Source organism: Chiloscyllium plagiosum, unplaced genomic scaffold (assembly GCF_037043375.1).
Source record: "Chiloscyllium plagiosum isolate Xiang-an unplaced genomic scaffold, Cpla_swu_hap1 HiC_scaffold_3, whole genome shotgun sequence".
Lineage (NCBI taxonomy): Eukaryota > Metazoa > Chordata > Chondrichthyes > Orectolobiformes > Hemiscylliidae > Chiloscyllium > Chiloscyllium plagiosum.
In genome coordinates, this window is record NW_028270141.1 from 40,082,162 (window position 1) to 40,108,680 (window position 26,519).

The 26,519-nt window shown below is 39.2% G+C and overlaps 1 protein-coding gene across 5 annotated transcripts in view; it reads left to right on the forward strand.

The window, feature by feature from the left end:
* LOC122548604 (pecanex-like protein 1) overlaps positions 1-26,519 on the forward strand; it is a 281,969-nt gene that overhangs the window by 242,727 nt on the left and 12,723 nt on the right. For 3 of the 5 annotated variants that reach the window (XM_087978544.1, XM_087978548.1, XM_087978558.1), the window contains 5 exons: positions 6,607-6,751; positions 11,367-11,597; positions 12,261-12,535; positions 17,021-17,190; positions 24,104-24,558. In XM_087978544.1, coding sequence (XP_087834670.1) covers positions 6,607-6,751; positions 11,367-11,597; positions 12,261-12,535; positions 17,021-17,190; positions 24,104-24,558 — 1,276 coding nt within the window. Of the gene's footprint in view, positions 1-6,606; positions 6,752-11,366; positions 11,598-12,260; positions 12,536-17,020; positions 17,191-23,642; positions 23,994-24,103; positions 24,559-26,519 lie in introns of those variants that run through there. The other 2 variants (XR_015752841.1, XM_087978557.1) reach the window with 2 other exon arrangements.

Below are 26,519 nucleotides of genomic sequence, written 5' to 3' on the forward strand. Positions count from 1 at the left end.
TGTGGATGACACCAAAATTGGTGGCATAGTGGGCAGTGAAGAAGGTTTTCTAAGATTACAAAGGGATCTTGATCAAATGGGTTAATGGGCTGAGAAATGGCAGATGGTGTTCAATCTGGATAAAGGTGAGGGATTGCATTTTGATACAATAAACAAGGGCAGGGCTTTGGGTCGTGTTGTAGAACAGAGGCGCCTCGGGGTGCAGGTACATAATTCTTTGAGGTTTGCATCACATATCAACAAGGTGGTGAAAAAGGTTTTGAGCACACTTGCCTTCATTGCTCAGTTCTTTGAGTATAGGATTTTGGAAGTCATGTTGAGGTTGTACAGGACACTGGTGAGGCCTCTTCTGGATTACTGCGTCCATTTCTGGTTGCCCAGTTATCGGAAGGATATTATTAAGCTTGGAGAAGGTTCAGAATAGACTTACCAGGATGTTGCCAGGTGTGAAAGGTTTGAGTTAGAAAGAAGGACTTGATAGCCTGGGACTTCTTTCACTGGAGCATAGAAGGTTGAGAGTCATAGAGTCATAGAGATGTACAGCATGGAAACAGACCTTTCGTCCAACCCATCTATGCTGACCAGATATCCCAACCCAATCTAGTCCCACCAGCCAGCACCTGGCCCATATCCCTCCAAACCCTTCCTATTCATATACGTATCCAAATGCCTCTTAAATGTTGGAATTGTACTAGCCTCCACCACTCCTCTGGCAACTCATTCCATACACGTACCACCCTCTGCATGAAAATGTTGCCCCTTAGGTCTCTTTTATATATTTCCCCTCTCACCCTAAACCTATGCCCTCTAGTTCTGGACAGCCTGACCCTAGGGAAAAAAACTTTGCCTCTTTACCCTATCTATGCCCTTCATAATTTTGTAAACCTCGAAAAGATCACCCTTCAGCCTCCAACGCTCCAGGGAAAATAGCCCCAGCCTGTTCAGCCTCTCGCTATAGCTCAAATCCTCCCACCCTGGCATCATCCTTGTAAATCTGTTCTGAACCCTTTCAAGTTTCACAACATCTTTCCGATAGGAAGGAGACCAGAATTGCACGCAATATTCCAACAGTGGCCTAACCAATGTCCTGTACAGCCGCAACATGACCTCCCAACTCCTGTACTCAATACTCTGATAATTAAATGAAAGCATACCAAACGCCTTCTTCATTATCCTATCTACCTGTGACTCCACTTTCAAGGATCTATGAACCTGCACTCCAAGGTCTCTTTGTTCAGCAACACTCCCTAGGACCTTGCTATTAAGTATAGAAGTCCTGCTCAGATTTGTTTTCCCAAACTGCAGCATCTCACATTTATCTTAATTAAACTCCATCTGCCACTCCTCAGCCCATTGGCCCATCTGGTCAAGATCCTGTTGTAATCTGAGGCGATCTGACAGAAGTTTTAAATAATCAGGGGTATAGATAGAGTTAATGGTCATTGTCTTTACTCTGGAATGGGGATTTCAAGACTAGGGAACACATTTTTAAGGTGAGAGGAGAGAGATTATAAAAATACATGAGGGGCAATTTTTTTACACAGAGGGAGGTTCTTGTATGGAATGAAATTCCTGAGGAAGTGGTGGATGTGAGTACAATTGCAATGTTTAAAAGACAATTGGATAAGAACATGAATAAGAAAGGTTTGGAGGGATATGGGATCAGGAAAACACAGGTTAGAGTAGTTTAGTTTGGGATTATATTCGGCATGGACTGCTTCTGTGCTGTATGACTCTATGACATCATCTAAAATTTCCAGTATTACCATCAGCTAGGTTCATAACAGTAGGACAGGAATTGAAATATACTATTTGGATGGTAGTCAGTTTATCTAACTACACATTTAATCTAATCATGAAAGTTGACAAAGTTTCTGCTGAACTGTTAACCTTGGAAATTAATTCCACAACCTCAATTCTGTTTGTAAAGATGTTTCTATTGTTCTCTGTTCTGGGCCCATGATTTGCAGGAAATGGTTTTCCATCTATCTATCCTCTCCCATTCTTTCTTAATTTAAAATACTTCTACAATATTCTATTGTACATTGTTCTAATGAAGGAAGCTGCAATTTAGGTTTTTTTGAAGTGTATTTCCTCATACCAGACAGCAGCCTAATTAAATTGTTCTTTTCCCTGTGTCAAGCCTCAAAATAGTTCCCACTGTATGAACTTAAATACTGTAGCTTGTACTCAAATTAAAAATTTATGAAGGGGTGTTCTTGTGACAATACAAATTTTGCTGATGACACCCAAGATTGTAAAGACAAAGTTATTTGTGCAAAGATAACAATCAGAGATTTGGAACAAATTGTGGTGAAAGGAATATCAGATGAACATTAAAGTTGCCTTAAATATATTTCCAGAAGCTATGAAACATATACCACAGAGTGTGCGCGTGAAGTGGATATGATATCAGTTGAGTTCTGAGTGTTGACTTATTTTATCAGCTATTAGTGAAGTGAATCAACCATTATGGTGCTCAAAAGTAGGTTTGGTTCCTAGTTGAAACAGGCCATTTTAACATGGATGAGACCATAAATATGTCTGATTATTGTTCAAGTTCAAAGCAGAGTCATTCTAGCTGTAAGCTATTTAGAGAGGCTGAAGTTGGTTGTCCAAAAAATAAGATTAAGAACGCATGTAATACAGGTTTTTTGAGTTTGAGGCATTAATAATAATGATAGATTGCTCACTCCAATAAGGGATAGTGCAATGACTCAGCGGTTAGCACTGCTGTCTCACAGTGACAGGGATCTGGTTTCGATTCCAGCCTCAGGCAACTGTCTGTGTTGAGTTTGCACATTCCCCCTGTGTGTGCATGAGTTTCCTTTGGGTTCCCTGGTATCTTCCCACAGTCCAAAGATATGTGGATTAGGAGGATTGGCCATGCTAAATTGCCCATATTGTCCAGAAATATGCAGGCTAGGTGGGTTAGCCGGAGGAAAATACCGGGTTTAGGGATAGGGTAATGCGAATGGGTCTGGTTGGGTTGCTCTTTAGAGGATCAGTATGAACTTGATGGGCTGAATAGCCTGCTTCCACAAGTAGGAATTCTATGATTCTAATGGTTAGTGCAGCATAAAGTTAATAAAACTCAACTGAGAGTAGAAAAATGCTGAGCAAGACATGGTTAAGTCCAGGCCAGTGCTTCCCAAACATTTTTCCATCATAAACACATCTTGCTGCTTGAGACTTGCCAATACCCCAAACCTATAAGATTAGGAGGATGGGTTTCTCAGATGAGAAGCATCTGAGTGTAGGAGGAAAAGTTGTTTTGCTCGTAAGGATTTTAAGTAAAAGGCCTAACCTAGTGTCTTAGGACAGAATTCAGGCCTGCAAGAGCCAGCAGTTAGGCCACACCAATTTCTAATAAAACAAAAGAATTTAAAGAGGCCTTGCTTCAAAACACCCCGATAGCTGCACTGGGGACTGTGGAATCCTGGTAAAGTACTTCATTGTGCATGCATTAGTTTCTGAGCTGATTAAATTTACTTCTAATTAAACAGCATTCAGGGTATTTACATCTCTCAACCTTCTGCCCTGATTCACCCTCCCCCTCCCTCCTTCTATTGGTTGCCTGGTGTGTCAGCTGTGGCTATATTCATACAACATTGGCAGCTCCATCATTGTGCAATGCCCTATTATCATAAATAAAAACAGTAAAATCTGTACATACTCAATAGATCTGACAGCATCTGCAGAGGGAGAAACAAAATTTATGTTTCAGGTTTGTGACCTTGTATCAGAATAATCCATCCATTACCTGGAATTTACCAGTTTGAGTACATGGGTGTCACTTTGCACCAAGAACTGCAACAGTGCTATCTGATGGACATCCTAGAGAATAATGAAAGATAAAGTGCCTCAATGATTTCATCCAGAGTTGTTTTTCAAGTTGTCGGGAAAATTAATCTTTGATTCCACATCAATCCAAGATAGATAATAATTATATAACAAAGTCAAATTTTACTCAGTTTGTGGCTTTCTTCTGTAAAATGAGGACATCTTCCAATCAGATACTATGCTATTAAATGTCCCTTTCCCTATGCTTGGGGCCAGTGGCTAAGCTCATTGCAGGGGTACTAAACACTGACCAGCATGTCTGACCATTCAGTTTCCAGCCCAAGACACACAATGGTCTTCCACATGTCTAACTGAGTACGTGCAGCTTGTTGTCAGGAATATATGTGGGCAAGAGATCCCTGCACCAATATCAAGCAGTCAGATCAAATAAACTATTTAACCAAAAGATAATTTGCATGGAAATATCCATGGAGGCATATCCAAAAACTGCAGTAAACTTATTGCAACAAAATCTTATATTTATGTCGTGCCTTTAACATGGTAAAATCATCACAGGATCAGGATCACTCAATATTCAACACTGAACCACATCAGGAGATATAAACAAAAGCATGTTTTTTAAGGAGCATCTTTGAAAAAGGAAGGAGAGGTGGAGAGGTTTAAGGTGGAATTTAGTGCACAGACAGCTGGAAGGCACAGCCAGCAGAGATGGAAGTGATTACAATCAGAGCTGCTGAAGAGGAAAAAATGAGGGATTGGGTAGAGTTGCAGGAGATTACAAAGATTGTGTATGGAGGGATGTGAACATCAGGAGGAAAGAATTAAGATAAATAATAGTGAGTTAACAAATCTGACCACTGATCAGAGTAACAATCAACAAATTGGCTATTTTTCCTCTTTGGAGAATGGGACCAGTTATCATAAAATCTGTTGTCCGTCAGCAGCTGTATGCATGCTGACAGATTGTTTGTTGACCTTGTAATTTTCTGTAGCTCCCAGATGACAGTAGGACAGCTGTTTAGTTTAAAGATCCAGTTCATACTTCTGTCTTCTGCATGAAAGGAAATAATTCCTTGAAAATCCTGTGACAATTTGTTTTTATTTCCTAGGATAAATAATGCAAAGCAATTGCACAATCTTTCCTAGCTCTTTTCCTTTCTTGGCTTTCCATTTAATAGATGTTTGTTTTTGTTCCAGACTTCTCTTTCTCAAGTTTTTTTATGAGTTTAGTGAGTCAAGAGAAAGGCAAATACAGGCAGTGAGCTTAACCAAAATAATAAGTACAGCATCAACCAAGGCTTAGAAGGCAGTGCTCTTGCCTCTGAGTCTGAAGGTTGTCAGTTCTGTTGTATATAGGGCTGGAAGGTTTCTAAAATAAAAAGATTAATACCAATTGAGGCCATAAGCATCATTCCCTGTGATGATGGCCCAGGTTTCAGGACATAGTGAAGGAATAAAAATTTGCCCTGCTCTAGCAGGGATGATGCCCTCCATGAAAGAAATCCAAGAGATTAAGAGGTCCCTAGTTCAGAGGCAATGACAGACCTCAGACCATCAGGAAGTCGGTTCAAGCCAATTATCTACCCAACAAACTACTATCCTTCCCAGTGCAAACAGGACATGTTCAGGGATAGAAGTGAACTCTCTACATAGTTTGAATTTGTAAAGTCAAAGACTTTTGGGAGGTAGAGTAGTGATAAATATAACTACATAACTAAATATATAACAATAATGTAACACAAAGGAAAGCTTGGGGGTAAGGTGTCATATGAAAGAGTCAGAAGGGATTTATAATTGACCAAATAACATTCATATCATCCATTCTGAGATATCATGAGGAACAGAAGAGAGCACAAGTGTTTCTGAGAATCTTGAAATAGTCAATCCTAAGACAGTGCCGCCCAATAAACTCTGCAATAATGCACACTATATGCTGATGCATGACCAGGAAAATAGACCATGAGGCCCTTTGAGGAACGTACACCTGGAAAATATTTGTGGCAGGCACACACAATGGGTTCAAGTCCAGAGTCCAGTGACCTGAATCCCATGATCCAGACTGACACTCCCAGTCTCACAGCGGGAGTGCTGCACTGTCAGTGGTGCATCCTTTGAACAAGTTGCTACACTGAGTTCCTCTCTTTCCCTTCACCTAGACCGAGAGGGTCTTCACTGAACACTTTAAGAATGAATACAAATGAAATACCTGAATTATAGGAGCTGGAGGTGAATGCTCAAGACAGAATGGGTAACTGTTTTGTGCTGCTTTAATAGCAAAGGAAGAATTATAATGATGATGCTAGAACTGAAGGTACCGTGAGAAGCCATCTAGCTCCTGAAACCTATTTTAGCTTCGAATTAGACCATTTTTGTTCTGTACCTCAGCATCGTTTATCTGCCACAGCTCCAGTTTCTCAATACCTTCACTCAACAAAAATAAATTAATCTTGAAATTTTCAATTGTTTTGCTAACATTAACAGCCTTTTAGATGCAGGAGTTCCAGATGTCCGCTACATTTTATGTGTAAGCATTTCTTGATTTCACTGGTGTTTGCCCTGGCTCTGAATTTAACCTGTAGATAGGGAGGTTAATATCTATTCCTCTTCATTTTTAAGTTAACTCTAATACTTGATAATAATAAATAATGATTGCATTTTTTACATTGTTTATTTGATTCAATTTATTGGATACATTTTTTTCTGGAGTTTTTGAGAAAAGATTGTTGAGAAGATGATTATGTTGTTGTCTTTGGATTAATAAGCTTGCTGCAGTCAGGACTTAATTCTGCACATTCTTTACAGCTTGGAATCATTTCTATATGGGTTGCATGCCTTATTTAAAGGAGATTTTAGAATCACCGCCAAGCAGGAATGGATCTTTGAAGACATAGACCTGCTTCACAAGGCCGTTGTCCCAGGAATCCGAATGTCCCTGAAGCTTCACCAGGTACATTAACCATTCAGAGGCTCTGTAATCAGGGTGAGATATATTGCTCAGGCACATCAGAAGCTTCAGGGATGCAATGAAATATGATAAACTCTTCACAAGAGTTGGGTGAAGCTTAACATCGCTAACTGCCTTATTAAACAATAAACGTAGAAGCTGATAGCACAGAAACACGCCATTCCGTTCATCATGCCCTTCTGTTTCAAGCGCGATTTGGTTAGTTCCACTCACTGATCTTTTCCTACAATCATGCAAAATGTATTTGAAACATTAGTGAAGGTATTTCATAGACCTGCCCGCTAGGCCTCATAGTCGCTACATTCAATGGTCACATTCAATGAGACAGAACTTCAGACCCAAATCCATAACAGGGAGGATGCCATTCTAACTCATCACTGTTGAGGAAGTCTCCATCTGTTGCAGCACAGTCTGGCTGAATCTCACCTTGAGGTAAATACCCAGGACTGACACCTGGAAATGAAGATAAATTACTTACCGTCCACACCACATTCAGCCACCCCAAGGCAACTATGAGGGTATGGTGCCAGAGCAACGTGTTCCCTGAGCCTGCGGTCTTCTTTCTTGCAAAAGAATTGGAGCCCTATGTTGTACAGACAATGCTGTTTGTACTTCCTGCTAGGTCAGTGAGCACAGAAAGTGTCACCAGTCCCTCCTAAATATGTGCAAAAAATTATTTCACTTGAATCACATTTACTCCTTTTGCAAAACTTAAATTGTGCCTTCTGGCTCTCGGTCATTTTACAAGTGGGAACAGGTTCTACCTATCTACTCTGTACAGATTCCTCATGATTTTGAAATTTTTGATCAAGCTTACCCTATGTGTTCTCCTAACCAATTTCTCCAATCTTTCCTCATAACTGAAGTTTCTCATTCTTGCCATCATTCTTAGAAACCTCTTCTGAGGCATCACAATACACTCTGCAGGAAGGGATCAAAGAGTGTATAATCAGCCTTGATCTCCAGATCACTTTGTTCTGATATTCATTGAATTTCACTTTTGGATCGTGCACATTACTGGCAAGGTTGGCATCCATTGCTCATCCCTAGTTTCCCTGAGAGGTTGGCACTACATCATCTTGAACTACTGGTAGCACCTAGTTTGTTAGGTTGCTTCCTCAGGCAAGTTGGTAAACTACCAAAGCCGTAAAAAGATCAGATTGGGTAAGAACATAAGATTTTTGTCCCAAAGGGACATGAGTGGAATGATGGTTTTTGTGACAATTGGACAGCTTCATGGTCACTTTTATTGATACAGCTTTTTACTGCCAGATTTTTTAAAGAATTATGTTCAAACTATCAAACTTCCATAGTAGAATGGAACTCATGTTTTCTAAATTGGTCCAATTACATAAAACATTATAAAAGCATACTCTAAAGATTGAGGTGAAGGTGATATTTGGCAATTTCCCAATTTGTTTGTACAACTTCTTCCCTCTTGCTGGGAAACCCACTTACTCTGGGTCTGGCATCAGCTACAAACACTGCATGACATTTAATTGAAATAAGAAGGCATTTCCTGTTTGCATTCTAAAGTTATTTATACCACCTACAACAGATTTATGATTTTTTACAGCAGAAAGGATCAAGTCTACAAGTTCCATGTTTCCCAAAGTAACTGTTAAGATTCAAACATAGTCCAGCATCCTATCATGAATCAGAATCATGTTGCTGGTCATTGTGCCACCTACCAGGTCGTTCTGCTATAATGCATATTTTGTTACGATTGGGAAATTGGGGACACTGTTTCTAAAGCACAAAGTTTCAAAGCGTGTTTTTATAATTCTGGCCCCATTAGTTTAAATGGTGCTGCTATTATTCGATTTTCTTATCACACAGGATTGCACAAGAATGGAACTACCACATTATAGCAGAACTGACTGTAATTCACTTATGAAAAGTATTTATTAAATCAAAGCAGCAGGAAGGTATTGGATGATCTGTTGCTGCACTGCATACTATGTGAATCTCTCGCACTGTACAAGGCACACACAGGAACAAAAACATTTAGCCCCTCAATCCTGTTCTGTCATTCAATGAGATAGTAGCTGATCTGTGATATACATCCATAGCCTTAGCTTTTTCTCATATCTATCAATACCTTGGACAAAATAATCCAATCTCTGATTTAAAATGAACAGCTGATCAAGCATTAATTGTCCTTAGTGGTGCAAAGTTTGGAGCTTTGACACACTTTTTCATTTTCATGTGTTTGCCAATTGCACTCCTGATGGGTCTGCTTTTAATTTTTAGGCTATGGCCTAGATCTTTGAATTGGAAGATAGTCATTGCAAAAATGTATCCTGAAAGATTCGCTACCAGACATTTCAAAAGTCCTGATGCACCAAATACCCTTGAATAGCCTGGGAGGTTTCAACTAACCCATTATCTAGAATCTTCTGAAGATCAACAACTCTGAGGTTCCCAAATCAATTACCTAGATACTTATCCAGGAAAAATCAGGGGATTAAAACCTGCTCAAAGGTAACAATAAAACTGACCCCCTCGGAATCTCCCCTCTAACAGCCCCAAAACATCTCCTAACCTGACCTGATCCAATCCATCCCAACACCTCATCCTCAACATTCAACTTACCACTGACTTACTTTACCCCTCATCCATTTACCTGTCACCTACCTCTTCAATCACTTACATGCCACCTATCCCCCATCCACTACCTGGCACCCTACTCATTCAGCCCCTTACCCAATGATCTTCTGTCTTAATCCCCTCATCCACCTGCCACTCCATAACTCCTTGCCCACCAGAAACCTACTCCTTACCCACCCACCTGCCACCCTGACCTTTCATCCCTGGATACTTACCCCTTTACCCAATTCCTTACACCCTAGCCCTTCAACAAAAAAACCTACTCATTAACAAAAAAAGTGGTGGAGAACCTCATCAGGTATGGCAGCATCTGTGGAGAGAAAGCATAGTCAACAGTTTAGGTCCAATGGCCCTTCTTCAGAACATCTTTTGTTATTCTATACATTAACCTTCTTTTTGTAGCATTTCAGTGAGGTTTGGAACATCTAAACTCTTCAGTTATGACAGTTACTGCTGTGAAAAAAAAGTGGGCGCAGCATGGTTCCCCCAATGATCCGACACTGCAAGGATTCATCTATGAATGAAGCCACACCACACATACCTGAAACCACCAGCGTCGGATTTTAGACTTAGAAACCTGGAACATGGTTAAAGGATAGGAGCATAGGTGTGAGGACAGCAATCCAATAGTGATTGCTACTTTTGGAAGGTTCAGGTCTATGTGTCTCAGTTTTGGATTCCCCAACCAGCATAAATAGTTTATCTTTATCTACCTATCTATTCCCCATAATATCTTGAAAATTAAATCAATTCTTCTAAATTTCAAGGAATAAAACATTATATTGTATAACCTCTGGGATAATTTGCATCTGACCCTGAAAAATTGTTACTCTTTAGTGACATTAATAAGCAAAACAACATAATGAAGAAAATATTGTTTTCATGAGACCCTGTCTATAATTTGAGTTTTCTTGTGATTTTCAGCATGCTGACCCCATCCTCTAATGTCACAACTAAAACAAATTAATTTTCAGCATGTCCACCATTTACTTATTTTCATTGACAATGTAGTCATCATCAATTTCAAGGAGACTGTATTGCTCTTGACCACCTTATGCCTTTTTTAAAAAAATCTAAAAACAGTGAATTTTTTTAAAAAATTGACACAGTCTTGCCAATTGTGGCTAGACATACACTGGGAAATATCACTTGACCTCCTACTTGTACTATTCCTCCCCTAGATGCTGCCATTGGTGTCTGAGCCAGGTTGAAAGTGGCAGAGCCTGACACTATCCCAACTGCACCAGGCCCAAGCGTCAACTACTGACTCCTGCTTGTGCCTTGTCTGGGAATGGATGACCTTTTGGCGAGAACTAATCCTTGGGTATGACTCTCCTCATCTACACTTCCTCCATCTCAGAAGCACTGCAGCCGGTGATGAAGTCCCAAACAATTCTTAGGCTCAACAGAGAGCAGCCTCAACCCAATTCTGGCAGTTGTCAGAAATGGAATTAATGCTGTGCAATTATCTGGCCATCATCAGCTGCAATCCCTCCCACCCTCCAATCCTCCCTTCAGACTAAAATTGTGACCAGCTGCCAGACCCATCCACCCTGATTCACTCTATATTGAATAACATTTTGCAAGTCCTATGAAGATTCTGTGGATTCTTTCAATTGTCACCTGGATACGGTTGCTAGTTCTGGTAGATTCCTTGCCCAACTCACTACACACTTTGCAGAGCTAATACACTTCAGACTCGTGAGTAGAGAAACTATGGTTTTTAGAGGAAACTGGAGTCACGTAAACTGAGAGAGCCTCAGGTCACAGATCAAAAAGACAGAAATACTGGGATGACCCAGAAGGGAAACATTGAGCTGATGAAGGGAGAAGGCCTTGAGATTAAGCAAATGCACTCTGTCTTTTCTGATGGGAATCAAATATAGTGCAATAAACCCAATGAGTGTAACAGCTGCTTGAGAGGAGTAGGTGCTAGTTCCACTCTTAATCTCTTGACCCGAGGAACCTTGATTTTTTTTGTGTCCAGGATCACTTCACTTCATCCGATGAGTATGAGGATCCTGAGATTCTGTACAATGCCATCAGCAGCCATGAGCAGACAATGGTCATCTGTCATGAAGGAGACCCACTATGGCGCCAATCCATCCTGTCAAATGCAGAGGCTTTACTTGCACTGCGGCATGTGGTTGATGATGGAGTTGATGAATACAAGATAATTATGCTCCATCGACGTTTTATCAGCTTTAAAGTGGTGAAGGTAGTCACTGTTATCATATACTTTTCATTCAAATATACCATAAAGACTAGGATTCATTTCTAAAGAAAAGAGGGAGAATGATAGTGAACTAATTGATATCTGGATAAGAGGGCATTTTTTTTGTTTACTTATTTGTGACATGTGGGCGTTGCTGGCTTGCTAACATTTATTGCCTATCCCTAGTTACCCATGAGAAGGTAGTGGTGAGCTGTCTTCTTAAAATGCATCTTTTTCAGAGATCTTTAAAATTAAGAAGGACAGATGTAGAGAATATCGTCTTCACCACAAGCGGAAACAAAACTAGGGGTGATAAATAAGGTCCAACTAGTTTACAATGTTTTTTTCCTCTCATGAGTTGAGAAACATCCTTCTTCATCTAACCCTCTCAAGATGAACTCCTATTTCTTTCTCTCCCGTGTGATTATCTAATTTCTACTGAAATGAATCTGCTGTGTTTGCCTTAACTAGTCTGTGTGAGAGTTCCACATTCTTTCAGTAAGGAAGTTTCTTCTGAACTTGCTAATGGATTTATTACTTGTTTTATTTTATAGTTATGGGTCATTTTGCTTCCAAGTTGAGAGGACTCCTCTTGAAGCATTTGTAATATTCATAGAGCAATACTAATATTTTACATTGAAGATTTTTCCATTTCTCTGGCAATAGGTAAATAAAGAATGTGTGAAAGGACTGTGGGCAGGACAGCAACACGAGCTGGTGTTCCTCCAGAATCGCAACCCGGAGCGAGGCAGTATTCAAAATGCTAAGCAGGCCTTGAGAAACATGATCAATTCCTCATGTGATCAGCCAATTGGCTATCCGATTTATGTCTCACCTCTCACAACATCCTACGCTGGATCACACAAGCAGCTCAAGAATATCTGGGGAGGTCCAATAAGTTTGGAGAATCTCAACATGTGGTTCACTTCTAGGTGGCAGAAGTAATTATTAGTCTATCTTGTTTCCCAGTCTCTCGACTCCAGTAATTTAAGATTCTCATCTATAAGTTCAGTTTCCTCTTTGTCTTGCCCCTCCCTATCTCTGTAATCTTCTGCGAATCCATGCTACAGACTTGAAACAATTTTTTTGTGTTTTTTCATTTAACCATTTATTCGCATATTTCTTGACATATAGTGGGAATCCGATTTCTCTGCAAATGCTAATTGGTTCTTAGGTCTCACAGGAAACATTGCAGCCTGTGGAGTTACAGCTGAGGTGGTGTTTTGTAGGCCCAAGACCCCTCCAGTCACCATTTTCCAGTGAGTTCCCAATGGCAGATAGCAATTGGTGTAAAAGGAGAAGGTGTATTAATGTGTGGGCTGATATCAATTTTCTTCACTATTTCACTGGCATTGTAGGTCTGTTATTTCTCCACCTTCCTATCTTTGTGGAACACTTCACAAGTGTTTCCAGTTCTTTGTGGAGTTACTGAGAACATTAAAAGATCAGTAATCAAAGTAGTTTTTGGAATCCCATTAGAGCATTGTTTACTGGTATTACAGGGAAACTTGGAGAAAGTGAGGTCTGCAGATGCTGGAGATCAGAGCTTAAAAATGTGTTGCTGGAAAAGCGCAGCAGGTCAGGCAGCATCAAAGTAACAGGAGAATCGACGTTTCAGGCATAAGCCTTCCTTCAGGAATCTTAACTGCCAAAGCAAAACTCCTGTCCATCAACATGTTAACCTCAGTATTGCAATGTGGTTACAATGCAAAAAAAAAGCCCATTTGGCCCATTGTTCCTCTACCTGCTCTCTGAATAAGTAACACAACCTATGTCATTTTCCTCCCTTCTCCATAATCCTGTACTTTCTTTCTTTATAGACAACAATTCCATTTTGATTGAACCTACTTCCATTATGCTCTCAGACAGTGCATTCCAGACCTTAGCCAATACACTGAAAAAAAAGTTCCTCATATTGCCTTTGCTTCTTTAACTAATTACTTTAAATGTGTATCCTGCTGTTCTCGATCCTTTCACAAATGAGAACTGTTTCTCCCAATCTCTTCTGTCCGGGATCTTCATGATTTTGAATATCATTATCCAACCCCCTCTCCAAGGAAAATAGTCCTAAGACAATCTCATCAGATTTTTGAATGGCATGTATGTTCTACATATCGATCTCAAAACCAAAATCAACATACCATGCTTTACCTTCAGTATTCGGACACATACTGTGAAAGTGAAAAGTTAACCATAAAACATTAAAGGATAGAAGTTAGAGGTGGTTTGAAATTAAAAGGTTGCTGGAAAGTTTTTGAACTTTACATTAAATGTGAATATAAGAGGTTATGGTTAGTAAGCTTGAAGATGACACCAAAATTGGAGGTGTAGTGGATAACGAAGGTGGTTACCTCAGAGGCAACAGGACCTTGATCAGATGGGCCAAGAGGCTAAGCAGTGGCAGATAGAGTTTAATCTAGATAAATGTGAGGTGTTACACTTTGGCAGGGCAGGACTTATACACTTAATGGTAAAGTCCTGGGGATTGTTGCTGAACAAAGAGACTTGGTGTGCAGGTTCATAGTTCCTTGAAAGTCTTAGGTCAACAGGGTAGTAAAGGCAGCAAATAGTATACTTTTATTGGTCAATGCACTAAGTATAGGATTCGGGAGGAACTGTTGCCGCTGTACTAGACATTGGTTAGGCCACTTTTGGAATGTTGTGTTCAATTCTAGTCTCCCTGCTATGGGAAGGATGTGATGAAACTTGAAAGGGTTCAGAAAAGATTTGCAAGAATGTTACCAGGGTTGGAGGATTTGAACTGCAGGGAGAGACTGAATAGGCTGGGCTATATTCTCTGAAGAGTTGAAGGCTGAAGGGTGACCTTATAGAAGTTTATAAAATCATGAGGGACATGGATATGGTGAATAGTCAAGGTCTTTCTGCCAGGGGAGGGGAGTCCAAAGCTAGAGGGTGTAAGTTTAAGGTGAGAGAGGAAATATTTAAGAAGGACCTGAGGGGCAACATTTTCACACAGAGTGGTGAGTGTATGGAGTGAACTGCCAGAGGAAATAGTGGATGCTGATACAATTACACCATTTAAAAGGCATTTGGGTGGTATGTGAATAGGAAGGGTTGAGAGAGATATGGGCCAAATGCTGGCAAATGGGACAAGATTAATTTAGGATATCTAGTCAGCAAGGACGAGTTGGACTAAAGGGTCTGTTTCTGTGCTGTACATCTCTATGGCTCTAAATTTTGTGGATTATTTTTACAACACAACCTACTGGGTTCAATAAATGTCTACAGTCTTAAGGATTTACAATCGCGTAAGTTTAGAACGTGCAGAGAGTTTGTAAGTAGAGATGCAGGGGCTGTGACAAGAACGATGCCAGTACCAAATTGCTTAGAAGAGTCACCATACTGCCACCTATTGTATAGAGGTCAAGAAAGTCTATGAACAGCAATGGGGAACAGAGATGGTACTGGGAGGACATTACTCTGAATTTGTCACAACAGGATGTTGTATATTTGGGATCAGGAAGTATGTGCATACATTAGCTTTTTAATAAAATGTTTATGTACAAAATAGGAACTTTGTAGCTATCTTCAGTAGAGAGGAGAATGTTGCAACTAAATGTAGCTACAAACAGGAGGTAATTGTGATATTGGCTCAGATACAAATAGATGAAGAGGAGGTTCAAAATGCTCAAAATCCTCAGTGGGTAACAAGTCTGGATTTTAGTAACCCAGATAGTAAAGTGGAAATTGTGGATGCTATGGGAAAAGTTTCCAATCCTCTAGTAGATTTGAAGAGGGGGGGGGGAGGGGGAGGGGTGGTGTTTACTAAGCACAGCCAAATTATAGGAAAGTAGGCTAGATGAATTATGGGCCACACATTTTAATATCGATGAAGAGATTTTTTTTATGAGATGAAATCTTGCACGCAAAGTTAACTGGCATTTGGAGAAGTACGTGTGTGAAAGTTAGTTTGAATTTGTTAAAGGAATATGATTTTCAACTAATTTGATCGAATTCTTTGATAAAGTAATCGAAAGAATGGTAAAGGCTTTTGTGGTTGATATATATTTAGGCCTCTCCCATCAGTCACAAATTGCATCCTGTTTCTTTTGGTATATGTAAATGACCTGGACAGGTATGGTACATAATGTCAAAGTTTTCAGACGATATAAAACTCAGATACGTTGTATAGAGTGAAAACAGACCAGACTTTGTGACATAGTCTGGTAAAATGAGCCGACACATGCTGGATGAAATTTAAAGTAAGAATTGTGAAGTGATACTCTTTCTTCCAAAATGTGAGAGAGGCAATACGAACTAAATGGAACACTTAAAGGAGGTGCAGGACATGTGAAGGTGTAAGCACACAACTTTGAGGTGGCAGTTGACATGGCTGTCCAAAAAAGCATTACTAATTCCGTGACTTGATTAAAAGAGGAATAGAATACAGAAGTGATAAAGTTATGCTTTAAGCTTTAAAATAATACTGGTTAGACATCCGCTGAGGTATTGTGGGCACATCTGCCGCTACACTTCAGGAAGGATAACAAGGATTTAGAAAGGGTACATAGAGAGACTTGCTAAAATAGTACCAGGGATGACAGACTTCAGTTATGTGAAAAGGGTGTGAAAGTTGAGATTATTCTCCTTGAAGCAAAGAAGGTTAAGAGGAGATTAAATAGCAGTCTCCAAAATCTTGAATAGCTTTAATAAAGTAAATAAAGAGAAACAATTTCAAGTACCAGAAGAGTCAGTAATCAGAAGACACATTTAAAATGACTGGCAATAAATCTAGAGGTGATATGGTGATACAATTTTTATACTGTGAATGATGCAATCTGGAAGATACTGTCTTAACGAGGGGTGGAAGCAGATTCAGGAGAATTGTTTAAAAGAGAATTGGACAAATATTTTAAGGGAAGAATTCACAGGGCTGGTAAGAGCTGGGCAGCAAGACTAATTGGATAGCTCTTTCAAAGACCTGACATAAGCACAATGAGTCATAAAACCTCCTTCTGGGCTATGTGATTCTATAATTGTTATTCTGTCAGACTTTTAAACTTCATGAGCTACATAAAAGAAAACATTTCATCTGAGTGTTTATCTTAACCTAATGTCCTTTAATCTCCTGAGTTCATAATAGAAGCTGAAAGTGTTGAATGTTTTACTTGTTGCTGCATTAGATAGTACCTTTTGTTGACCATTAAAATAACTTCATCTCTGACTTTACTCATGCTAATATTTAGCTTATTGTCATTTATTTTATTTCTATCTATACTTGCATCTGTTTCTTGCATATTATACTTCTGTTGAGTATGAACTCCAACATTTGTGATCAGCAGTGTATTTAAAACTAAGCCTATCAGTTTATGAATTGCGATAATCATTCTGGAGTGGCTGCAGTTGCCTAAATGTAACTAAATGTCCAGGTTTGACATCTGATATTCGTGTCTTCACACCTCCAGATTGCGCAAAGGCTGCACTGGAGGTAACATTGATGATTCAGATTGTGGAGGAGCTTCCTCAGTCAGCAGCAACAACTACACTGGGAACACAACTCAAAGCATCAGCTCCAAGCAAACAAGGGCCTGGAGGCCACACGCAGTAGCTTCGTTGACTGCTCGCCAGGCCAGGGGTATATCAGTCGGTGGTAACACCAGGATGTTGCTATGTTATAATTACTGTTATATTAATTCTCCCTCCCTAAGTATGGAATCTTGTGCTGCTCTTGGGAGAAGGAAGCAATGGAGGCAAAAAAAAAATAATTGAACTAGAAGCCAAAAATCAAATTCTGAACAGTGCAATTAAAGTTCTCAGAATTTTTAAAAGGTGGGTTAATGTCTGAAAACCCGCCGGGCTTGCTGGGATGGCAGAAATTAATTATGGAGCACATTCCCTTGGACCTTTTTTACAAACATGGTGCACCACACAACAGAACATTTTTATATGACATGGCAGCCCTACTTGAGTTATTTGGATACCTATCTTAACTAGGGCATTTGTTTAATCAGGATGGTTAGGTTTGTCAAGCCCTGGGCCCTGGAGTGGGTCTCCTGAGTTAATACGGGTATATATACAATGCTCCTGTTCCTTTGTTTGGGAGCTTTGCGCCAAGCATAGCTGTTCTGTATTTTGTGTTTTTAATTTGCTTTTCTTTCTTTTTTTTTGATCTATTTGTTATTTACTTATTTATTGGTGTTGCCTTGCACAGTGTTAGGGTTTGTTTTGTATTATAGGGTAGGTTAATAGATAGGAGAAAGTGAGGACTGCAGATGCTGGAGATCAGAGCTGAAAATGTGTTGCTGGAAAAGCGCAGCACGTCGATTCTCCTGCTCCTTGGATGCTGCCTGACCTGCTGCGCTTTTCCAGCAAAACATTTTCAGCTAGGTTAGTAGATAGTAGTTGTATTGTAATCTGTGTTTTGTTTTCTTTTTATTATACTGATATTTGTTATTGATTGTGTTTTCAATAATTTTATATGTTTGTAAAGTTAAAACAAAATTGTTAATAAATATGTTTCCAAAAAAAAAGTTGAGTTAAGCTTCCTGATGAAAGGCAGGAGAAATTCTTTTGTTTGCGTTTGTGCAAGCCGTTGCTGTTAGCCAACATGTTAGATCTCGGTTCGAGTTTTGTCACTTATTAGTTTTCAATGAAACAGTGTTGGTCATCGTGCTTTAGGAAGAATGTGAGGCTCCTTGAGATTGTGCAAAGGAGATTTATCAGAATGTTTCCATGGATAAGAGATTTCAACTGCAAGGTTAAATTAGAAAAGCTTGGGTTGTTTACTTTGGAGTAAAGGAGGCTTAAAAGGAGATTTAATGTACAAGATCATGACAGACTTCGATAAGAAAAGCTCTTCCCATTAGCTGATGTGACAAGGACTGGAGGACACTGATTTATGATTCCAGGCAAAAGTACAAGGGAGCTGAGAGAGAAAACATTTTCACACAGATGGTAATGAGCCAGAACTCCCTGCCCACAAACTGGGTAGATGCAGGGCCCATTAACTCGAACCTGGAACTCTAGGCCCATTGTTCTCAGGTTGGAGGCATCATTTGGAGATTGGGTTGGGAAGACTGCTTGGAAGCAGCACTTGGTCCTGTGATTTCTATCCCTGCCTCTGGTTGGAAGTGGAATCTGTTGCTAGAAATTGGAAAGGAGATTAATTGGTTAATTGATTGAGCACTTGAGGGAAATAAACTTGCAGGACTGTGAGGCAAAGAAAAGGAATGGAATTGTCTGGATTCTCTATACAGAGAGCTGATATGGAATCACTTAGTGAAATAGCTTCCTTCTTTGTTGTAGTGATTCTGTGCCTATCAGATTGCAAAGGTAAACCACAATGCTAGTTGTTCAGAAAAGTGAAATGAGCACCCAGGGGAGGCAAACGAATGGGAGAAAATTAGCAAAATTTTAAACAACTGGACTGTTTGAAAGCTTGGGAGATTAGGGGGATTCTGGAAAGAGATAGAAAGGGGAGGAATGCTGGGGAGAGGGGTTTGAGGGATGATATTCTGGGGAGACGGGTTAAGAGGAGGGAGGTGTAAGTGAGAATTGTGAAGTCTGAAAGAAAATATCATTGAAAAAAATTCTAAAGGAGAACATGCAGCAAACTGGCAATTAATATTTTAAAAACAATTCCTCAGAATTTTTTGAACCAGAGTATTTCTGGAGAAGTTGTTTTAAAGCTTGTCAGTCTTTTGGGAGCTGCTGCCTGTGTACATTAATCTCTCAGCATGTGACGGAATTTGTTGCAGGAGGGTAAAGTACTGCATATGTTGTAAGGTTATTGAATGCTCTCCATGACTGGGCAGATGATAGAATTAGACAGATAGAGCAGCTACGCTTCATTATGTGAAATGCTAAACTGCCCATACCCAATTGTTTACATAGAAACATATAAACGTAGAAACTAGGAGCAGGAACAAGCCATTCAGCCCTTTTGAGCCTCCTGACCAATCACTATGATCTTGACTGATTCTGTATCTTAATGCAATATTCCTGCTTTCTCCCCACACCCCTTGATGCCTTTAAAATTTGTAAGTTTATCTATTTCTTTTCCTGAATACATTCAGTGACATCAACACCTCAGCCTTCTATGGTAGAGGATTCCATAGGTTCACTATCCTTATCTCAGTCTTAAATGGGTCTACTCCATACCCTGAAACTGTCTGCTGGTTTTAGATTCCCCAATCAGGGAAAACATCCTTCCTGCATCTAGACTGTCCAGCCTTGTTAGAGGTCTATATGTTTCAATCATATTCTCTGTCATCCTTTGAAATTCTAGTGAATACAGGGCAAGGCAAACCAATCATCCTTCATGGGACAGTCCTGCCATCCCCAGTATCAGCCTAGTGAAGCTGCACTGCACTCCTTCAATGGCAGGTAGATCTTTACTTAGGTAGGGAGATCAAAACTGCACATTAAACTTCAAATGTAGTTTCATCAAGGTACTGTATAATGAGTTAAGACATCCTTACTTCTGAACTCAAATCCTCTTGCAATGAAGGCCAATACACATTTGCTTCCCTAACTGATGGCTGTACCTCTCTGTCTAATTTCATTGATTGTGTAGAATAATTCCCAAATTCCTTTGTACATCCACACTTTCTACCATATCACCATTTTCAATAATATTGTTCCTTTCTGTTTTTCTTACCAGATTGTATAATTTAACATTTAGCCATATTGTACTGTATCTCCCATGTGTTTGCCAACTCACTCAACTTGTCCAAATCAGCCTGAAGGCTTCTTGCATCCTCCTCACAACCCCAGCCAATTTTGTGGCGTAAGCAAATTTGAAAGTGTTCCATTCGTTTCTCTCATCCATGTCATTTATATATATTGTGAATAGTTGGGGCCCAAGCACTTATCCTTGCTGTAGCTGCACTTGGGAAGAGACCCATTTATTCCTGCTCTCCATTCCTATCTGTCAAACAATTCTCAATCTTTGCCCAATATATAACCCAGTATGCAAAATACTTTTAATGGGAACGTTAGTTTTACAGCAAAAAGAGAATCAGGCTCAGCACTGCACCGTGTGCAATTTACTTGTTTATTCTGTGACTTATAAGAACAACAAACATTGCCGAAGCAAATTGAGTCATGGACTCTTGCATGATATCTAACAGTGCAGGTGCCATACAAAATTGACCATATCCATCTACTCATTCAACATCCCTGCAAAAAAAAAAGCAGCTACCTTTTTAAGAATTCCAGTGTGAGTAGAATCCAGAAATTATCTGCTTCTCCCACATGGTAGCTATGCTTTCAGGCACTTTCAACCAATGTGCTGGAACCTCCTCCCTATAAACATCAATGGCTCTCTAACTCCCCTCTTTTAAGATGCATCTTAAAACCAACCTCTTTTACCACCTATACAAATATCTTCTTGCATGATTCGTTATTGAATTATGTCTGATTTATGATGCTATGAAGCAACGTAGTGATTTATTATAATAAAGGCACCATTTTGCTTACACATATCTTTAAAATGCAAATGAGCACAAGAGCCTCATTTTCAACATCAAGTATGTATTTTAGGTAGCCATTTAAGGAAACGACTCTGACTAATTTGGGAGTGGATTGTGGACCCAGTGTAGATCAGACTCAGTTCTGTGTCCACCTCAGTTGCTTTAAAAACAGAATTGAGTGATAAAACAAAGTGCCCCATAGTCTCTTCCACTGTTTATTTAGACCTGTGTACATTTAGTTTCAGTAGAATGTCCTCGCTGATCTGCCTTTTTTTTTTAAAATGTTTAATATTAAAATAAATTTTTATTCAATGACCTATGATATCTGGCAGTAAATCCCAAAGTTCAATGAGTGGAGATGATCATGGGCTCAAACTCCGGACTTGAATCACTCTTGTCCCTTTTGGATATTTTACCTACTCTTGAGTTTAAACAATGTTCCCATCTGTGAGCTAATAAGATCATTTACACTTCCTCATTTATTTTTATGAGCACATTTTGACCTTAGCAAGTATTGAGTAGCCAGAAAATCTTTGGGTAAAATGTTAACCATTTATGACTGAGAAGAAAAAGAAGTTCTTCTTGTGGAAAGTTATGAATCTTTGGAATTTATGATTTTAGAGGGTTTTGGATTTTTAGTCTGTGAGTATATTTAAGACTGTAATGAATATAGATTTGGGACAGCCTGGGAATTAAAGTATATTGGATTAGGGTTGCAAAGTAAAATTGATACCAGAGTTTAGTGAGGATATTGTTGAATTGTAGAGCAGACTGAAGTGGCTCTCTCTTGTATTCTATTTCCTAATAATTAGACAAGTTTAAAGTAATAGAGGATATATCACGGTCTGGACATGAAGGAACAATGATATTGATGATTGGTAGTGTTTATTATTCCAATACTAGTTATTGATCAGAGAAGACAGTGTCCATTTAATAGATTGTCATAGTTTAAATTTTAATCAATTCATCTTCAGGAAAACAACAACCCCAGTCATTCAGTGTGGCAGGAGATGTTTTAAGGAAATATGATAACATTGACAGGAAGCTTCACAGTGGGAGCTTGATCACAGTAGCTACAGTCAAGTGCTCTACACTGAGTACTGCAACATTAACAACCCTAACTGAATCAAATTTTCGAAAAAAAACCAAATCCAAACAAATACTAACTTAATTTTTTTATAGATCAACTTAATACAGTTCGACATCAGTGTTTGGAAACCTGTACAATATCTAGCTCTATTAGCAAGTATGTAATTGGGTAAAAAGCAACAGAGACATTTAATTTAATGAGCTAGTGATTGATAGAAACATAACATGAACTTCCTGGAGATTAACCCATACAGTTACACTTCGTCTGGAATATTGGCTTCATTGCTGGGCATTGCAACTGAGCCAGTCTGAATCATATTATTCACATATGCTGTTCCCATATTTGTTCTACACATTTCCAATATCCACCTATCCATTCAATTGAATCTTGAATGTGGATCTAATTTCTGCTTCAACTACTAACCTGGAAAGTGAATTCTGCAGCCTGAAAACTCTGTGTAAAGATGTTTATTTGGTTTCTATTCTAAACCTGTAAATATCATTCTAAATTCAAAATATGTATTTTAAATATATGTGGCTACTCATTCAATGTTTCTCATCTACTGGAAATGTTTTCTCCTATCTATCTGTAACTTCAGCACTTCAAACACATTGCCCCATAATCTAAAAGGCTGGAAACATGAATAGACCTTAATACAATCATCACTCCTTATTTATGTGTATCTGTTATGAATTATATTGTTTTCACTTATAATCCAACCGAATTATATAAATTTATCTTGGCCAAAGCTGACAGTTTTAAGTTTTTAACATATTTTACTTTTATCTGGCAAACAATTTCAGCAAGAGGAATTAAATATTCTTGTTCATTAAGATTGCAACTGCTATAAAACACGAAATATGGAAATATTTTACATTTGTTTGCTCGGGTAGAAATCTACATTTCTGAACATGTGATCTCCTTTCTCACCTAATTTTGAAACATTTCAGATATACTGGCGGTGGTCCTATAAGTTATTTTAGAAGTCACATTTCCAACCTACCTAAGAATAATTTTGAAGATTCAGGACTCTAATCTACAGAGTGATACCCACTTTAGACATTCTTTGTTTGGATTTTTTAAATATCTGCAAGAACATTAATTGCACAGATATGCTAATGCTTTTACATCACTGAAATAATCAAGAAAGCATCTCCTGCCACACTGAATGACTGGGGTTGTTGTTTTCCTGAAGATGAATTGATTAAAATTTAAACTATGACAATCTATTAAATGGACACTGTCTTCTCTGATCAATAACTAGTATTGGAATAATAAACACTACCAATCATCAATATCATTGTTCCTTCATGTCCAGACCGTGATATATCCTCTATTACTTTAAACTTGTCTAATTATTAGGAAATAGAATACAAGAGAGAGCCACTTCAGTCTGCTCTACAATTCAACAATATCCTCACTAAACTCTGGCATCAATTTTACTTTGCAACCCTAATCCCATATACTTTAATTCCCAGTCTGTCCCAAATCTATATTAATCTTTTGTTAATATATCTTTCTCAGGATATAGGTGTCACTAGCAAGTTGGCACTTACTGTCCCTCCCTTGTACCCCTCAAGAAGGTGATGGTGGGCCTTCTTGAACCACTGGGGTGAAGGTGCTCCCACGGTGCTATTGAACAGTGAATTTCAGCATGATGACTCACTGAAAATAAAGGAATAGTGAGTATGTTTCCAGGACAGGATGATGTCTGACTTTCATTTGCTGTCCTTGTCTTCTAGCTAGTGGAAATCACAGTTTTGAGAGAAAAGTTAAGTGATATATTTGTGAAATTTTCTTCATTTGATAGTCAACCATTGCACATTTGCACTTATCTAGCAGGCAACATCTAAATCTAGACAGTGCAAACAATACAAAAAGATCCAATACATTTAGTTTAAACATGTGTCCAAGCATATTAATTGTATAAGTGGGGTTACAATGAATGACTTACAGTTCAATCCATTGTTTTTTTTTCTTTGCAGGACGGAGGGATCGGAGGAGCTGTTCAGTGCAAGCTTGCTCGTCTCATTCAGAGATCCAACAATCACCTGCTATGAGTCAGTCAGGGTCATTGCTGGAAACAGAGCAGCCAACTTCACAGGCATCAACATCTGTCCAAGGTTTCGTTCAAAGAGTATCCAACAGCCAGCTGTCATTCAATAATTCAATTGCTTCTATGTTATCTCAAGTACCTCACCTCTCCACTGCTAGTCAGCTCAGTAGCCAAGGTCATTCGGGCACACAGAACAGGCGCAGCATCACCTCCTCCACAAGCTCTACTCTTAGCCTCTTGTTTGGGAAAAGAAGTTTATCCAGTGGACTTGTGATATCTGGGCTCTCAGCAGCAGAAGGAGGGAATACAACTGACACCCAGTCAACAAGCAGTGTCAACATCGCAATTGGACCTTCAGTCAGCCATGGGAGCCAGATGACAAGGGTAACACTACAATTCTTCTCTTCCACTCTAAAAGGTTGTTGTAAAGTTCATGCCCAGAAGTTACCTTTATTCATCTTTGGTACGTGAGTGTTCTTGGTAAGGGCAACTGCCTATTCCTAATTTCCCTTTGGAAAAAGTAGTGGTGGTGATCTATTGGCATTGGTACATCCAGAGTGCTGTTAGGAAGAGAATTGTGTGATTTTGACTCTGTAAATGAAAGAATGGTCTATATTTCCAAGACTAGATAGTGTGTGCCAGAATTCGCAAATTGTGGCATTCCCTTGTCCCTGCTATCCTTTTCCTTCCAGGTGGTACACGCTGAATTTGGAAAGGACTGTTGAGGAAGCTTTGGTGAGTTGCTGCTGTTAATCTTGCAGCCACAGTGCTGTGGAGAAGGGAGTGAGTTTTCTTTGAGGTTACTTGATCATGGAATGTGAGTGACACTGGTGTTGCTAATTTTGATTGTCCACCCTTAATTGCCTAGAGGGCACTTAAGAGTCAACTGAATCACTGTGGGTCTGGAGTCACATATATACCAGATAAGATATGGATGGCAGATTTTCTTTGCTAAACAGGATTAATAAACAAAATGGGTTTGTAAGACAACCAAAAGTAGTTACATTGTTGCCACTAAACCAACTTTTTATTCCAGAGTTTTATTGAATTCAGATTTCACCATCTACCATGATAAGATACCATGTCCCAGAATAGCCTGGAGTTCTGGAGTATGAGTTCAGTGGCAATACCACTTTCCCACCATATTTAAGATGGGGTACCAATCAAGTGGCTTGCTTTATCATCAGTTCAAGTCACTCTTCTGCGATCGGGATCATTTTATTTGTTCTGCAGCTCACAACTGCATTACAGCTTGGGCAGACACATTGAGTACTTACAGGGATGGTGGGCAGATCCTCCATGTGGCTCAACTTTCTCCTCTGAGCTAAAGGAGGATGGGGATGGGTGAATAAAGTGAGAGAAATGAAAAGTACAACAAAATTAAATAAGTTGTGATAGAGCTTAGTGCCAATAATAATAACAACAGATTCCTGGAGCTATAATAACAGATCTGTTAGCAAACATAAATGACGTCAAATTGCTGTGAATCAAATTAAAGCAGGGTGGAATTATGGTTATCTTTTTGCTCTTAACACACTCCCCTTTGCTTCCCCTATTTGAATATTTTACAGTCAATAAAGTCGTTTCTGAAATGTAGTCATGTTTGTAATGTGGAGAAACGGCAATCTACATTGCATTACAGCTCACCTGCTGTGTGTAAATTCAGACACCTGCTCGATATTATTAGTGTGGTTTTCATGCATATGAAGATTATGATAGGAAGAACTTAGAAGAATATACAAGGTAGAAACAGACCACCTGATCCAGGTATTCCTCCACCTACCCTACCATCTAAATCCATTAACATGTCTTTACTTCCCTATTTCCTTATTTGCTTGTCTATCATACCTTTTAAGGCATCTGTGCTCTTTGTCTCAATTACTTGTTGTGGTAGAAAGTTCTAAATTCCCTATTACGTCTTAGTTGTGAATTCAAGGCTCATTTCAGAAGTAACATGTAACCTAGACTAACATTCCAGTGCATTGCTGGGAGAGTAGACAAATTGTGAGGCATTAGAGTTTGAGGGTTAGATTCTTGGGGAAGGTAGATTCTGTGGGTAGACTATAGGCAATAGATTCTGGACAGTAAATTGTGAAGGGATAGATACTGGTATTCTGGGATTCTGGAACATGAAGCTGAATTTTTTTTGGCTAGGTCTGAATTGTGTTAATGTTTGGAGGGAGTTTCTTCAGGAGGACTGGTGAGTTTTCTTGCAGTATCAACTTACCAAACTCTCCTCATTAACTACCTAGAAGAGAAAATGAGGTCTGCAGATGCTGGAGATCAGAGATGGAAATGTGTTGCTGGAGAAGCGCAGCAGGTCAGGCAGCATCTAGGGAACAGGA